We start from the raw sequence: 14804 nt of genomic DNA, 5'->3' as shown, positions 1-14804 counted from the left end.
CCTGTCACCCCGTTTTTTCAGTATGAGATAAAAATACTGTTAAATAGGGCCTGAGCTGTGCATTACAACAGTGTATTTTGTGGACCCCGATTCCCCACCTATGCTGCCAAAATACGTTACCAAAGTAGCCGTTTTCACCTGTCAATCAGGCTGGTCTGGTCAAAAGGGCGTGGTGTCTTCCCCCAGATCTTGCTTAGTTTTCCATTGGTGGCGTAGTGGTTTGCGCATGCCCAAGGTCCCGAATCCACTGCACAGGTGAGTTAAAAGAGCGCGATGTGCACTATTTCATTGGTGATCGGTGGGGGCGGCCATCTTCCTTTGGCCGCGCGTGCGCAGAAGCGGCGCTCTGCTGGCCGCGGCTTCAGGAAAATGGCCGCGGGATGCCGCGCGTGCGCAGATGGAGATCGCGGCGGCCATTTTCCTGAAGCAGAGTTCGCATCTCGGCTTCAGGAAAATGACAGCCGCGATCTCCATCTGTGCACGCGCGGCATCCCGCGGCCATTTTCCTGAAGCCGCGGCCAGCATAGCGCCGCTTCTGCGCACGCGCGTCCAAAGGAAGATGGCTGCCCCCACCGATCACCAATGAAATAGTGCACATCGCGCTCTTTTAACTCCCCTGTGCAGTGGATTCGGGACCTTGGGCATGCGCAAACCACTACGCCACCAACGGAAAACTAAGCAAGATCTGGGGGAAGACACCATGCCCTTTTGACCAGACCAGCCTGATTGACAGGCGAAAACGGCTACTTTGGTAACGTATTTTGGCAGCATAGGTGGGGAATCGGGATCCACAAAATACACTGTTGAAATGCACAGCTCAGGCCCTATTTAACAGTATTTTTATCTCATACTGAAAAAACGGGGTGACAGGTGCCCTTTAAGTTCTGGGTGTACACCTCTTCCTTTATTTATATAATTCACGGGTAATGAATAGTTAGTAGTAGTATCGTTTATTAAGTATGCTATTAACCTTGGTGGTCCTCTTGTGCTCTGTAAACCAACTGATGCGTGGGAGAGATGCCGCCGTTATGTATCTGTAGGTTTCCTGTTCCTGAAGGGCGGATCCCCTCTCTCTGTGGTGCTGTCATGGTCTCCGAAAAACACTGTTAACCGGTGAGTAACTAAGACTATTCTACGTTCTTCAAAGTAGAATCAAGAGAATGCCAAGAGTGTGCAAAGCAGTCATCAAAGCAAAAGGTGGCTACTTTGAAGAACCTAGAATATAAGACATAATTTCAGTTGTTTCACACTTTTTTGTTGAGTATATACCGTATATACTCGAGTAATAGCCGAGAATTTCAGCCCATTTTCTTTTTGGGCTGAAATTGCCCCTCTCGGCTTATACTCGAGTCATACCCAGGGGTCTGCAGGGGAGGGGGAGCGGCAGCTGTGTAATAATACTCACCTGCTCCTGGCGCGGTTCCTGCACATCCCTGTTCCCCGGCGCCGGCAGCTTCTTCCTGTAGTGAGCGGTCACATGGTACCACTCATTACAGCAATGAATATGGACCTGACTCCACTCCCATAGGGGTGGAGCCGCATATTCATTACTGTAATGAGCAGTACCATGTGACCGCTCACAGAGTGAGAACACTACAGGAAGAAGCTTTTGGCGCCGGGTAACAGACGTGAAGGGACAGCGCCAGGAGCAGGTGAGTATGACGGGGGGGCAGTCCACGATATTCACCTGCTTCCCGTTCCACTGTCGGTGCCGCTACGTCTTCCCCATCCTCTGCAGTGACGCTCAGGTCAGAGGGCGCGATGACGCGATTAATGTGCGCACCGCCCTCTGCCTGAACAGTCAGTGCAGAGGACGGGGAAGACACAGCGGCGGTCAGCGCTTGATCGGGGAGCAGGTGAATATAGCAAGTGCCGGGGGCCTGAGAGGTGAGTATGTAATTTTTTAATTTTTTTTTTTATCGCAGCAACAGCATATGGGGCAGATATCTGTATGGAGCATCTTATGGGGCCATGTGCAGCATTACATGGGGCACTGCTAGACCTAATATTAACAAACAGGCCAGACCGCATATCAAATATAAGGGTTGGTGGTCACTTGGGGAAAAGTGATCACAAAATAATAAGTTTTCGTGTATCCTTTAATAAGATGTGTGGTAGAGGGGTGACAAGGACACTAAACTTCAGGAGGGCAAATTTCCAACGGATGAGAGATGATCTTGGGAGCAATTAACTGGGACGATATCCTGAGACATAAAAATACACAAAGAAAATGGGAGACGTTTATTAGCATCCTGGATAGGACCTGTGCACATTATATACCGTATGGGAATAAACATACTAGAAATAGGAGGAAACCAATATGGCTAAAAAGAGCTGTAAGGGGCGCAATAAGTGACAAAAAGAAAGCATTTAGAGAATTAAAGGAAGTAGGTAGTGATGAGGCATTACATTAATACAGAAAATTAAATAAATTCTGTAAAAAACAAATCAAGGCAGCAAAAATTGAGACAGAGAGACTCATTGCCAGAGAGAGTAAAAATAATCCCAAAATATTCTTTAACTACATAACTAGTAAGAAACTAAAAAATGAAAGTGTTGGCCCCTTAAAAATAGTCTGGGGGAAATGGTGGATGAGGATGAGGAAGAGGAAAAAGCCAATATGCTAAATGACTTTTTTTCCATCAGTATTTACACAAGAAAATCCCATGGCAGACAATATGATCAGTGATAACAAAAATTCCCCATTAAGTGTCACCTGCTTAACCCAGCAGGAAGTATGGCGGCATCTAAAAATCACTAAAATTGACAAATCTCCGGGCCCGGATGGGATACACCCCCGAGTACTACAGGAATTAAGTACAGTCATTGATAGACCATTGTTTTTAATCTATAAAGAGTCCATAATAACAGGGTCTGTACCACAGGACTGGCGTTTAGCAAATGTGGTGCCAATATTCAAAAAGGGGACAAAAACTGAACTCGGAAATTATAGGCCAGTAAGCTTAACCTCTACTACCATCCACCTCTCCATCTACCATCCACCTCTCGTGTCTCCCCTTTTCCTCATAGATTGTAAGCTTGCGAGCAGGGCCCTCATTCCTACTGGTATCTGTTTTGAACTGTGATTTCTGTTATGCTGTAATGTCTATTGTCTGTATAAGTCCCCTCTATAAGTTGTAAAGCGCTGCGGAATATGTTGGCGCTATATAAATAAAATTATTATTATTATTATTATTATTACTGTGGGTAAAATCCTGGAGGACATTCTAAGGGATGCTATACTGGAGTATCTGAAGAGGAATAACCTCATGACCCAGTATCAGCACGGGTTTACTAGGGACCGTTCATGTCAGACTAATTTGATCAGCTTCTATGAAGAGGTAAGTTCCGGACTGGACCAAGAGAACCCAGTAGATGTAGTGTGTATGGACTTTTCAAAAGCTTTTGATACGGTGCCACACAAAAGGTTGATACATAAAATGAGAATAATGGGGATAGGGGAAAATATGTGTAAGTGGGTTGACAGCTGGCTCAGGGATAGGAAACAAAGGGTGGTTATTAATGGAGCACACTCGGACTGGGTCGCGGTTAGCAGTGGGGTAGCACAGGGGTCAGTATTGGGCCCTCTTCTTTTTAACATTTATTAATGACCTTGTAGGGGGCATTCAGAGTAGAATTTCAATATTTGCAGATGACACTAAACTCTGCAGGGTAATCAATACAGGGGAGGACAATTTTATATTACAGGATGATTTATGTAAACTAGAAGCTTGGGCTGATAAATGGCAAATGAGCTTTAATGGGGATAAATGTAAGGTCATGCACTTGGGTAGAAGTAATAAGATGTATAACTATGTGCTTAATTCTAAAACTCTTGGCAAAATTGTCAATGAAAAAGACCTGGGTGTATGGGTGGATGACAAACTCATATTCAGTGGCCAGTGTCAGGCAGCTGCTACAAAGGCAAATAAAATAATGTGATGTATTAAAAGAGGCATAGATGCTCATGAGGAGAACATAATTTTACCTCTATACAAGTCACTAGTTCGACCACACTTAGAATACTGTGCACAGTTCTGGTCTCCGGTGTATAAGAAAGACATAGCTGAACTAGAGCGGGTACAGAGAAGAGCGACCAAGGTTATTAGAGGACTGGGGGGTCTGCAATACCAAGATAGGTTATTACACTTGGGGCTGTTTAGTTTGGAAAAACGAAGACTAAGGGGTGATCTTATTTTAATGTATAAATATATGAGGGGACAGTACAAAGACCTTTCTGATTATCTTTTTAATCATAGACCTGAGACAGGGACAAGGGGGCATCCTCTACGTCTGGAGGAAAGAAGGTTTAAGCATAAATTTACCGTCACACTTAGCGACGCTGCAGCGATATAGACAACGATCCGATCGCTGCAGCGTCGCTGTTTAGGTCGCTGTAGAGACGTCAAACACAGCAGCTCCAGAACGATGCAGGAGCGATCCTGTGACGTAACGGTGACTCACTTATCGTTCTCACAGGTCGTTAGCTCCATGTAAAACATTGCTGGCATCGTTGCTTTTGCTGTCAAACATGACGAGACACACCGACCTGACGGCCAAATAAAGTTCTGGACTTCTAGCTCCGACCAGCGATATCACAGTGGGATCCAGATTGCTGCTGCGTGTCAAACACAACGAGATCGCTATCCAGGACGCTGCAACGTCATGGATCGTTGTCGTTCTCGTTGTAAAGTTGCTCAGTGTGAAGGTACCTTAACAACATACGTGGATTCTTTACTGTAAGAGCAGTGAGACTATGGAACTCTCTGCCTTATGATGTTGTAATGAGTGATTCATTACTTAAATTTAAGAGGGGCCTGGATGCCTTTCTTGAAAAGTATAATGTTACAGGGTATATACACTAGATTCCTTGATAGGGCTTTGATCCAGGGAACTAGTCTGACTGCCGTATGTGGAGTCGGGAAGGAATTTTTTTCCCCAATGTGGAGCTTACTCTTTGCCACAAGGGTTTTTTTTGCCTTCCTCTGGATCAACATGTTAGGGCATGTTAGGTTAGGCTATGGGTTGAACTAGATGGACTTAAAGTCTTCCTTCAACCTTAATAACTATGTAACTATGTAAATATCTGTATGGGGCCATGTGCAGCATTTTAAGATGCTCCATAGAGATATTTGCCCCATATAATGCTGCACATGGCCTCATACAGATATTTGCCTCATATAATGCTGCACATGGCCCCATAAGATGCTCCATACAGATATTTGCCCCATATAATGCTGCACATGGCCCCATACAGATATTTGCCCCATATAATGGTGCACATGGCCCCATACAGATATTTGCCCCATATAATGCTGCACGTGGCCCCATAAGATGCTCCATACAGATATTAACCCCATATGGGGCCATGTGCAGCATTATATGGGGCAAATATCTGTATGTGGCCATGTGCTGCATTATGCGGCGCAAATATCTGTATGGAGCATCTTATGGGGCCATGTGCAGCATTATATGGGGCAAATATCTGTATGGGGTCATGTGCAGCATTATATGGGGCAAATATCTGTATGGGGCCATGTGCAGCATTATATGGGGCAAACATCTGTATGGGGCCATGTGCAGCATTATATGGGGCAAATATCTGTATGGAGCATCCTATGGGGCCATGTGCAGCATTATATGGGGCAAATATCTGTATGGGGCCATGTGCAGCATTATATGGGGCAAATATCTCTATGGAGCATCTTATGGGGCCATAATCCGCATTTGTGGAGCATTATACGGGGCGAATGTCTACATGGAGCATCTTATGGGGTCATAATCAACATTTGTGCAGCATTATATGGGACATATTTTAATATGGAGCATCTTATGGAGTCCATCATAAACTGTTTGGAGCATTATATGGGGCTTATTTTGTATGGAGCATCTTATGGGACCATCATGAACTGTATGGAGCATTATATGGGGCTCCTGATTCAATATGGATATTCAAAAACACTTAAACTACTGATCTCTTAATTAATTTTACTTTTATTGGTATCTATTTTTATTTTTGAAATTTACCAGTTGCTGCTGCATTTTCCACCCTAGGCGTATACTCGAGTCATTAAGTTTTCCCAGTTTTTTGTGGCAAAATTAAGGGGACGGCTTATACTCGGGTCACCTTATACTCAAGTATATATGGCGTCCACAGTGCATCCATCTGCCTCATTATATGGGATCTTGCACTGGGGGTTTCGTCTGAATCACTTACCGTATTTTTCGCTTTGTAAGACGCACTTTATTTCCCCCAATTTTTTTTTTTTGGGGGGGGGAATGGGGGTGCATCTTACAAAGCGGATATACTGCTTACTGTTACAGGCTGGGATGAGGAGGTGTCCGCCGCCGCTGTCGTGCTTGTCCGCTGCTGCCCAGGGTTATGCTGGAGTCTCCGGTGCTGCGGGGGCTCTGCCGAAATTTTGGGAAAGGCCAGAGCCCCCTGGCAGTTCGTCCATGCTTTGCTGTGCGACGGACTCCGGGAAAATGGCCGCCGGAATTTTGGGAGATGAGATTTCAGCGCTCAGATCTCCTCTCTCGAGATCTTGGTCCCAAGATCTCCATCTGCGCCTGCGCCGCCTCCCGACGACCATTTTCCCAAAGTCCACCGCACCCCCACAGCACCAGAGACACTCCCACAGCACTGGAGACACCCTTGAAGCACTGGAGACACCCCTGCAGCACTGTAGACAGGCCTGCAGCACAGGAGCCATCCTGCGGCACAGGAGCCCCCCTGCAGCACAGGACACCTACACACACCCTCATCCCAGCCTGCAGCAACACTCCACTCCTGCCTCCCCCAGCAGCGACCCTGGGACCCCGCTTTACTGCAGCCACCACCCCCGGTAAGCAATAAGACGCATGGATTATAAGAAGCTCCACCAATTTATTAAAAAAAAGTTTTTTCCTATTTTTCTCCTCAAAATTTGGGGTGCATCTTATAATCCGGAGCGTCTTATAAAGCGGAAAATACGGTATTTCAGAGAGCAGGTTAAATGTTAGCCGAGCCTTACTGCGATCTTTAGGAGGCAACATGAAAAAAATCTATAGCAGGTGAAAAATTAGTTTTATTTTTTTACGCCATTCCTCGTGCGGTATTAGTGATTAGATTACTTTATTCTTTGGGTCGGTGCGAATACAGAGTTACCAGATTTGTATTGGGTTTTTATGTTTGGCTGCTGTCACACACTAAAAGAAGCTTTTTATTGCAACAACAAATTTTTGCATCCCTATATTTAGACAGCTATAATTTTTCCATATTTCCGCTGACACTGATATGACGGCTTGTTTTTTGCGGGACAAGCTGACATTTTTATTGGTACCATTTTAGGGCACATGACATTTTTTGATCACTTTCTATTCCCATTTTTGGGAGACAGAAGGAACAAAAAACAGCAATTCAGGGATAGTGTTTTTTTTATTTATACAAGTTCCACATGTGGTAAAATTGATAAGGCAGCTTTATTTTTCGGGTCAGAACGATTACAGCAATCTACCCTTTATATTTTTTTATGCTTTGGCATTTTTACACAACAAAAACTATTCTAGAAAAGATTTTTTTTTTTTGCTTCACTTTATTCTATATTCTTTAATATAACTTTATTTTTCCACTGATGCAGCTTTATGGCAGCTTATTTTTGTGCAGAACATGATGTCATTTTCAGCTGTACCATTTTTATTTTCATTCGTCTTTTTTATCACGTTTTATTGTACGTTTTTGTTTGTTATACCATGCCTGAGGAAGAGACGTAAGAAGTCTCAAAAGCTTGCCTTGTTACATCATTTATTTTATTTTTGTTAGCCATTAAAAGGTATCATAGCAGAAAAGATTTATAAACACAAAATATGAAAATATTTTCTTCTAATATTTTCAGTCATAAACCTTTTGTTCCTCTTCTTTCTATTTTGCAGGATGCTGGTTATCGTTATTCTACTACTCCCGTTAGCGTTCTCCCAAATAATTACCCATGACTACTGTGTTTTGGGTGCGGGCCCTGGTGGGATACAAATTGCAAAGTTTCTTGAAGAGGCTGGAAGGGATTACATTGTGTTTGAGCGCAACCTGGGTCCTGGAAGCTTTTTTTATCGTTTTCCGAGGCATCGTAAGCTAATCAGCATAAACAAACGCTTTACCGGACGAATGAACAAGGAATTTAATCTCCGCCATGACTGGAACTCACTTCTGAGTCAAGATGAGCATTTGCGGTTCTTTCATTACTCCCATGATTTCTTTCCCCATGCAGATGACATGGTAAGATACCTGAATAATTTTAGTTCTGCTCTCAATATCCATTATGGTAAAGAGATAAGAAGGGTCAAAATGGAATCCAACCTGGAAGCATGGCATGGCCATTACTTTCTCCTAGAGGATCAGATGGAACAGGAATACATGTGCAAGTAAGAGAAATAATTTTATATAATGTACGCCAAAAAAAAAAAAAATAAGGAAATAGTAACAATAATGTAATATGGTGTTTTGTACAAAATCTCTGCAAAAATGTAACAGTGTTACCACGTTTTCTGAAAATCGGCTATAAAAAAAAAAAAAAAAAATACCACAATCACATTTTAACCCCCTTACGTCCTTTGACGTATCCATACTTTCAAGTCGCCTGGTACTTAACGGCCTTGGACGTATGGATACGTCACATCTTTGATGCGGCATCAGGACCTCCGTCGCGGTGATCACATTAAAGTTACACCGCCATCTTACCACAGGCCACATGGAGTTATCATCCTGGGAGGTGGCAACCACCTCCCGCAACTATGATTGAGGTTATTGGCTGTTCAAGTCTGAACAGCCAATTTCAGCGTTTCTCAGTGTTTCAGGCAATCTGATTGCCTGAAACACTAATGTCCAGCCTATGTTGGGTGTTGTAAGAGCATCGATGATATGCTGGTGCCTAGCAAGGCCAGCCTAACCAGGGCCAGCTCTGATTGGTGTGATCGACTATGACATCGATCGCACCAATCAGGTCACACCGCGTCTGTGCACTCTATCAGTGACTGCCCTGTACTTCCTCATTCCTAGCTGTGGATTTGTATATTGCTGTCAACCTGTACCTCTGTGCGTCATTGTAGTGCCACAGAAGCCTATACCATCACACTTGCTTGCTGCTTGTGCTCCTGCTGCTGAAAAGACGAAAGAAAAGTTCCCAATCCCTCCCTGATCCTTGCCTGATGTTTCCTAATTCACCCCAATCTCCCTCTATCCCATTTCCCACACTTTTTTTTTCAATCCCCTTTTTGCACCATATCCGCGTGTGCATGCGTCCTACAGCCGTCGAGCGCTGGTCGTTGACGAGCATCACTGACCAGCCTCAAGTTGTTTGTTGTTTTTTTCTTTTCATGAAAAACAGAATTGATTAAAGAATCAGTTAGCTTATTTGATGGGACTAGATTACAGACAGTAAAAATATACTGTAGTAATTGGCATCTACTACAATATTTTGTACTGAATTAAGTTAGTGTCAGCGCAGAAAAAAAAAAAAATCATCTGTGCGTTCGTCCTACAGCCGTCGAGCGCTGATCACTGACGCACATAAGTGATCAACCTACGGTTGTTGTTTTTTTAAATCTTTTTCTTTTCTATTAAAAAAAAAAAAAAAGTTTACACTAAGCACTCACAGAGACACACACACACACACCTGAATAAAATGTGGTACTCACAAAAAACACCACATATGTAAAAAATTATCCCTCTCTCCCCAAATACAGTTTTAGGCGCTCCTTCAAAACACATCTGTTCAGGTTGGCCTGTCATGTTCCCTAATCAAAGTCGTTGTGTGTGTGTGTGGCCCATTCACTATCTATCTAAGAATCCCTCCATCCAGCTCCACCGCACCCAATAGCACCACAAATACTGCCTGGTGAATACCTCATGCAGCCTTTGTCTATCTCCCATCATTGTAAATAAACACTTGCACTTTGTGTCTCCCCCGCCTCATTGTAGATTGTAAGTTCTCATGAGCAGTGTCGTCTTATTTTGCATTAATGATTATATTATTTTTAACGTTGTTACTTACGACTTGTGTATGAACTGTTAAACTGTAAAGCGCTGCGGAATATGTTGGCGCTGCATTAATAAAGATTTATTATTAGATTTTTATTATTATTCGGCGGAGGAGAAATGCGCCTTCCTTGTCTCTGACACTGATAGCGAGGGCGAGGATCCCACCTTCCTTTATTTATCCTCCTCTTCCTCAAGTGATGCTGAACCCCCATACAGACACCTCAGGACCGAAACTGAACCAGCGCCAACCGTTACTGACCCCGTATGGACCTCACCCCCCCCCCCAAAAAAAAGATTATGAGCGACTGATCTGATTTTGTTGCGCAATCAGGAATCAAATTTGACACTGATGGCTTCAAAGAAATAGACTTTTTATAAAGTCTTTTTTTCTGAGGATTTTGTAAACCTCACGGTGGCCTTAACAAATTTGTACGTTTTTGGGCCTGGTCCTTTACATGGGGATAGTGATGAAGCCAGAACTTCGGCAATATTTGAGTGTTATTTTTTTTAATACAACACTCCAGTGCTCTGCATAGCTATGACCCGTAAACATTTTGAGGCTATCCAAAAATGTTTGCATTACAATGATAATGCACAATGTCCTCCCCGAGATGACCCCAACTCTGACTGTCTTTTCAAAGTTCGGCCGGTCATTGATCACTTCAGCAACAGGTTTGCTGATGTGTACTTGCCCAAAGGGACAACTTTGTGGATGAGTCCATAATATATTTCAAGGGGAGGCTCAAATTCCAGCAATACCTAGTAGGAGGGCCATGTAAGGAATTAAACTGCACAAACTGTGTGAGAGTAACTCTGGATACATCCACAAGTTTAGGGTTCATGAAGGGAAGGACTCCTGGATTGAACCCACTGAATGCCCTCCTGTCCTGGGAGCCAGTGGTAAAATTGTTTAGGATTTGGTACACTGACTACTAGATCAAGGTTACCAGCATCTCACTCTTCTAGTCCCTCTCTGCGCAAGTTTCCACAACCTGCGGTACTGTCCGCAAAGATCAGATAGACCTTCCTAAGATGCTAATAGGGCAGCTGCTCAAAAAGGGTAAGAGCAAAGACCAATGTTTAAACAACATGCTGGTGGTCAAGTACAAGACCAATGATGTCCTTTTCTTGACCACCATACATGGTGATCGCAGCATCCTCTCCGCTGTACGAGGTACCTCTATACAGGTCCTCAAACCACACTGTGTACTAGGGTACAACAAGAACATGGGGGAAGATGATCTCTCTGATCAAGTCCTCCAGCCTTACAGTGCCATAAGTAAAGCCAAGGTGTGGTACAATAAGCTGGCCGTTCACATTTTAAGAGGGCAATTCACAACGCTTTTGTGCTTTCATGATTTGCAGGCCAGACCGTTTCTCATACATTCAGTTCCAGTAGGTAGTGATCAAGGACCCAATCTTTGTAGATCTGGAAGGAGCGGGCCCCAGTACTTCCGCGACTGAATGTGTTCAAATCGCCCCAGGTCAACATTTCCCCGGGGAAGTCCCTCAAAGCATAAAAAATGGAAGGTTGCAAAAGAGGTGCCGAGTTTGTAACAGAAGGGGAATACGCAAGGATACAACTTATCAATGCAACACCTACCCACACAAATCTGGGCTGTAAATAAATAAAAGAATGCTTCAGACTGTATCGCACATCCATGGACTACTAAATTAATTTCTGACTTAAACAACTCATGTATGCCAACTTGATGAACTCTACACTAATCACATATACTAACCTGATGCACTCTACACAACTTACTAATGAAGCTACTTTATAAAATTCACATACCAGGAAGCAATAGATCAGTTCCAAAATGGGGTTACTAGTGGGGCATTTCCACTGTTTAGGCACATAAGGGGCTATCCAAACGTGACATGATGCCCGCATACCATTCCATCAAAGTCTGCATTCCAAAACATCACTCCTTCCATTCCAAGCCCTTCTGTGCACCAAAACAGTAGTTTTCCTTCATATATGGGGTATCACCATACTCCTGAGAAATTGTACAACATATATTGGGGTCTATTTTCTCCTGTTACACTTGTTAAAATTAAAAAAAAAAAAAAATGTGGCAAAAAGTTCATTTTAATGACTCTACATTATAAACTTCTATGAAGCACATTGGGGTTCAAAATGCTTACCACACATAAAGGTAAGTTCCTTGAGGGGGTCTAGCTTAAAAAATGGGGTCACTTGTGGATAGTTTCTACAGTTTAGGCACATCAGGGGTTCTCAAAACATGACATGGCATCCGCTAATTATTCCAGCAAGTTTTCAATTCATTCAAAAAGTCAAATGGCCCTCTTTCCCTTCTGAGATCTGCTCTGTGGTCAAACAGTGGTTTTCACCCACATATGGGTTGTCGGCATCTTCAGAAAAAAAATAACTATAAATGTTGGGTTCCATTTTTTTTCTGTTACCCTAAATTAAAATTTTAGTGAAAAAAGTTAAATGTTCATTTTTTTCCTTACACATTGCTACAGTTTGTGAAGCACCTGAAGGGTTAATAAACTTCTTGAATGTGGTTTTGAGCACCTTGAGGTGGTGAAGTTTTTGAAATGGTGTCACTTTTGGGTATTTTCTGTCATATAGACCACTCAAAGTCACTTCAAATGTGATATGGTCGCTAAAAAATTGTTTTGTTACTGTTGTAAAAATTAGATATCGCTTGTCAACTTGTAACCCTTCTAACTTCCTAAAATAAAAAAAATAAAAAAATTATGAACTATTTTGTGTGACATAACTCAGATTTCAGGGCATAAAAATGAAAAGTTTGAAAATTGTAAAATTTCTAAAATATTGCCATATTTGTTTTTTTTCGCAAATAAACACGAGTCGTATCGAATACATTTTACCACTATCATAAAGTACAATATGGCACAAAGAAAGAGTTGAATGTAAATAAAAGTGGCATCTCTGAAAGCATCAATTTGTCCCACAAAAAAGAAGCCTACATACATCTTCCGCGGCCACTCACAAAGATCGCCACACGCTGGATCTTATCTTCACCCGCCTCTGTTACCTTACTAATCTCACTAACTCACCCCTCCCCCTGTCTGACCACAACCTACTCACATTCTCTTCCCTCTCCTCTCCTAGTGCGCAACCCCCACTCCACAAGCTCACTCACCCTCACAGAAATGTCAAACACCTCAATTTACAATCTCTCTGAGTCCCTTCTCCCTCTTACAGACATAGCTTCCCTTCATGACACAGATGCTGCTGCCACTTTTTATAACACCACAATAACAGCAACACTTGACTCGCCTGCCCCCTCATGCATAGCAAAACTCATACAATCAACAGGCTGCCCTGGCTGACCAGCCTGACCAAAGAACTGAGATGGGCTTCCAGGGTCACTGAGAGAAGATGGAAGTAATCCCCCTCTACCGAGCACTTCATCGCATACAAGCACTCCCTCGCCAGCTTCAAGTCTACACTCGCTGCCGCAAAACAAACTTACTTCTCATCTCTCATATCCTCCCTGTCCCACAACCCTAAACAGCTTTTCAATACTTTCAATTCTCTACTCTGTCCCCCAGCACCTCTCCTCTCATTTCTGCTGAAGACTTTGCCTCTTTCTTTAAGCAGAAGATTGATACGATCAGAGAAAACTTTGGCCCGCAGCCCCCAATGCTGCTCAATCCTGTTCCTCCAAAACCAGCTTCTCCATGAGAGAAGATCAGCTCTCCACCCTTCTGTCAAGATCACATCTCACCACTTGCACGGTTGACCTGCTCCCGTCCCACCTCATCCCTAACCTCGCCACAGTCTTCATCCCAACCCTAACACACCTCTTCAACCTCTCACTCACAAATGGTGTCTTCCCCTCGTGCTTCAAGCATGCCAAGATCACAAGCATCCTCAAAAAGCCCTCCTTCGACCCATCCTCTGTGTCTAGCTATCGCCCAATATCTCTTCTCCCTTATGCCTCAAAACTACTGGACCAGCATGTCCATCTTGATCTGTCCTCCTACCTCTCCTCCTGCTCCCTCTTTGACCGGTTATAATCTGGCTTCCGACAGCATCACTCAACTGAAACTGCCCTAACTAAAGTCACCTTTGACCTACTAACCGCCAAGAGCAAGCAACATTACTCTGTCGTCCTTCTCCTGGACCTGTCTTCTGCCTTCGACACTGTCGACCATTCCCTCCTGCAACAGATTCTCTCATTTCTTGGCGTCACAGACTTTGCCCGATCCTGGATCTCGACATATCAAACAGACTGAACATTCAGTATCTCCCTCTCCCACACCACCTCGTCACCTCGCCCCCTGTCTGTCGGTGTTCCCCAAGGCTCAGTCCTAGGGCCCCTGCTCTTCTCCGTCTACACCCTCGGCCTGGGATAACTCATAGAATCCCACGGTTTGCAGTATAATCTCTATGCCGATGACACACAGATCTACCTCTCTGGGCCCGAACTCACATCCACACTGTCTGTCTGCTATCTCGGCCTTCTTTTCTGCTCACTTTCTAAAACTGAACATGGACAAAACAGAATTCATCATGTTTCCACCATCTCACTCTACCCCTCCACGAGACCTATCCAATGCCAATGGCTGCTCACTTTCCCCAGTCCCGCGTGCTCAATGCCTCAGTTTGATCCTCAACTCTGCCCTCTCTTTCAAGCCATATATCCAAGCCCTTGCCTCCACCTGCTGACTCAAACTCAAAAAATATTTCCCGGATCTGTGCATTCCTTGACCTTGAAACCACAAAAACGCTGGTGCACGCCCTTATCTCCCGCCTCGATTACTGCAACCACTTACTCTCTGGCCTCCCCTC

The 14804-nt window shown here is 43.8% G+C and overlaps 1 protein-coding gene across 6 annotated transcripts in view; it reads left to right on the top strand.

The window, feature by feature from the left end:
* FOXRED2 (FAD dependent oxidoreductase domain containing 2) overlaps positions 1-14804 on the top strand; it is a 548573-nt gene that overhangs the window by 76942 nt on the left and 456827 nt on the right. For all 6 annotated transcript variants that reach the window (XM_077277999.1, XM_077278000.1, XM_077277998.1 and 3 more), the window contains exon 2: positions 7912-8397. In XM_077277999.1, coding sequence (XP_077134114.1) covers positions 7912-8397 — 486 coding nt within the window. The remainder of the gene's footprint in view (positions 1-7911; positions 8398-14804) is intronic.

Source organism: Ranitomeya variabilis, chromosome 8 (genome assembly GCF_051348905.1).
Source record: "Ranitomeya variabilis isolate aRanVar5 chromosome 8, aRanVar5.hap1, whole genome shotgun sequence".
In the NCBI taxonomy this organism is placed as follows: Eukaryota; Metazoa; Chordata; class Amphibia; order Anura; family Dendrobatidae; genus Ranitomeya; species Ranitomeya variabilis.
The sequence above is the reverse complement of the archived record's forward strand: the minus strand, read 5'-3'. Positions and strand labels throughout refer to the sequence as shown.